This window comes from Sceloporus undulatus, unplaced genomic scaffold, assembly GCF_019175285.1.
Source record: "Sceloporus undulatus isolate JIND9_A2432 ecotype Alabama unplaced genomic scaffold, SceUnd_v1.1 scaffold_20092, whole genome shotgun sequence".
NCBI classification, from domain to species: domain Eukaryota; kingdom Metazoa; phylum Chordata; class Lepidosauria; order Squamata; family Phrynosomatidae; genus Sceloporus; species Sceloporus undulatus.
Genome location: NW_024823007.1, coordinates 1 through 1,722, shown reverse-complemented (window position 1 = coordinate 1,722; position 1,722 = coordinate 1). Strand labels below are relative to the sequence as shown.

The 1,722-nt window shown below is 51.9% G+C and overlaps 1 protein-coding gene across 1 annotated transcript; it reads right to left on the bottom strand.

Moving 5' to 3' along the window:
- Nucleotides 1-417: 417 nt before the first annotated feature.
- On the bottom strand, nucleotides 418-1,419 carry LOC121918620 (phosphatidylinositol 3-kinase regulatory subunit beta-like; the record flags this gene model as incomplete). The annotated part of the gene is made up of 2 exons (XM_042444636.1): nucleotides 418-503; nucleotides 1,080-1,419. Coding segments are annotated over 2 exons (426 nt in total), but the record flags the coding sequence as incomplete, so codon positions are not given.
- Between the last annotated feature and the right edge of the window lie 303 nt (nucleotides 1,420-1,722).

Sequence of the window (1,722 nt, the reverse complement as noted above, 5' to 3'; positions counted from 1 at the left end):
TAAAATCTATTTAAGTGTGTGTTTTTTTTAAAAAAATGCATGTCATTTTGAGTTCCAACTTTTTTGCAGGGAAATATAATAATAATAATAATAATAATAATAATAATAATAATACCACCCCTGGCAAATAAGCCATCCCCTCTGGACCTTGAAAGATGGTCCTTTTCTAGTAATAATGATAATAATAATAATATTAACAATAATACCCTTGGCAAATAAGCCCCCTCCCCATCCCACTGGGATTCTGGGACCCATAGTTCAGAAAGGAAAGCTCAGGTATTATTCCCCTGCTTTGGCCTTCCCATCCTTCTCTCCCCCCCTGCCCCCCTGGGTCCAGAGCATACTTTTCTTTCTCTTCCTGCCCCCCTTTCCATCCCCAAGGAGATCCCCATGGGGTGATCCCACCCCTCTTTTTACCTGGAGGGGGCAAGTCTGCCTCTGGGTCTTTGGTCTGCAGAAGTGTCTGCAGGAAGAGGACAGGGAACTCAGGGGTCACCTCAGCGCTGTGGGGAAGGAAGAGCGGGCAGTGTGAAGTTTGGGGCACTGGGGTTGGCATCCTACCCCACACATGCCTCTGATAAACACGACATTGATGGCCACACCCAGGAGGTGTACAATATCCATTCATTGCCTCCCTGGGCACATCAACCTCCCTTCCCCTTTTCTTGCGACACCAGATAGTGGCCACGAGTTCCATAGGCTCTGCAAAGAAATACTCCCATCCATGGCACCACTCCATTTGCATCCTCCTAGCTTGTCACACCTCTCCCCCAACCACAACCTCCCCATAGCAATGACGATGAAGCAAACTGGTCAGCTTTAATGGAAGTCCAAAGGAAGGACAGGCCGTTCTCAGGGGCTGGAGGGAAATCCCTCAACATGTACCCACTCCCCAAATATTTTTGGAAATGTTTCCACTCCTGAAGGGCACCCTCCCTATGTCAGGGGTCAACTTCTTATTACAAAAGCAGCTAAAACAAGGTCAGGGGCATCAGGAAATGTGGGGAAAGGGTGCCATGTGCTCTGTGGTCACATTGCTTCCAACCCCCCCTCCCCAGAGAGATAGACCCAGCACCCACCTGGCGGCTGGGCCCACACCAAGCAGGAGAGGCCCGAAGATTTCCCCCAATACCCGTGGGCAGAGCCCGCTGCTCTCAGCGTGGGCAGCCACTTTGCCCAGATGGCACAGAAGGAACTGGAAGGTGAGGAGGTGTGGGACAGGCAGGACCCCTGGATGCTCCAGGGCTGAGAGGAGTAGCTGACGCTGGTGGCCCAGATCCGTTGTAGAGGCAGCATCTGCAGGGGAGGAAGGAAGGGGGTTAAAATTACCCAGGGGGGCTGGCACTCTGCCCATGCCCAGTGGCCCTCTCTCTGTCTGCAAGCATTCACATTCACATCCTGGGAGAAGGATGAGGGAACCTGGGAAAATGTATGGGTCAAGAGAGCAATGGAGAACCAGGGCTACTGGGAGGCTGCCCCCTTTTGGCTTCTCCCTCAGGGGCTGGAGAAGTTACTTTGGGGAACTACAACTCTCAGAATCCACTTCCAAGGCCACCAGCTCCCTTCTCCTCCCCATGGGCTGTGTCCACAGAAGCTTCCATTAAGGGGAATAGAATCATAGAATCATAGAATATTTCAATGGGACAGGAGAAAGACCTGGCGGGAGCAATGAATGACAGTGGGCCCCAAATGCCCCCCTGTGCCCTCTCTCTATCCCCTTCC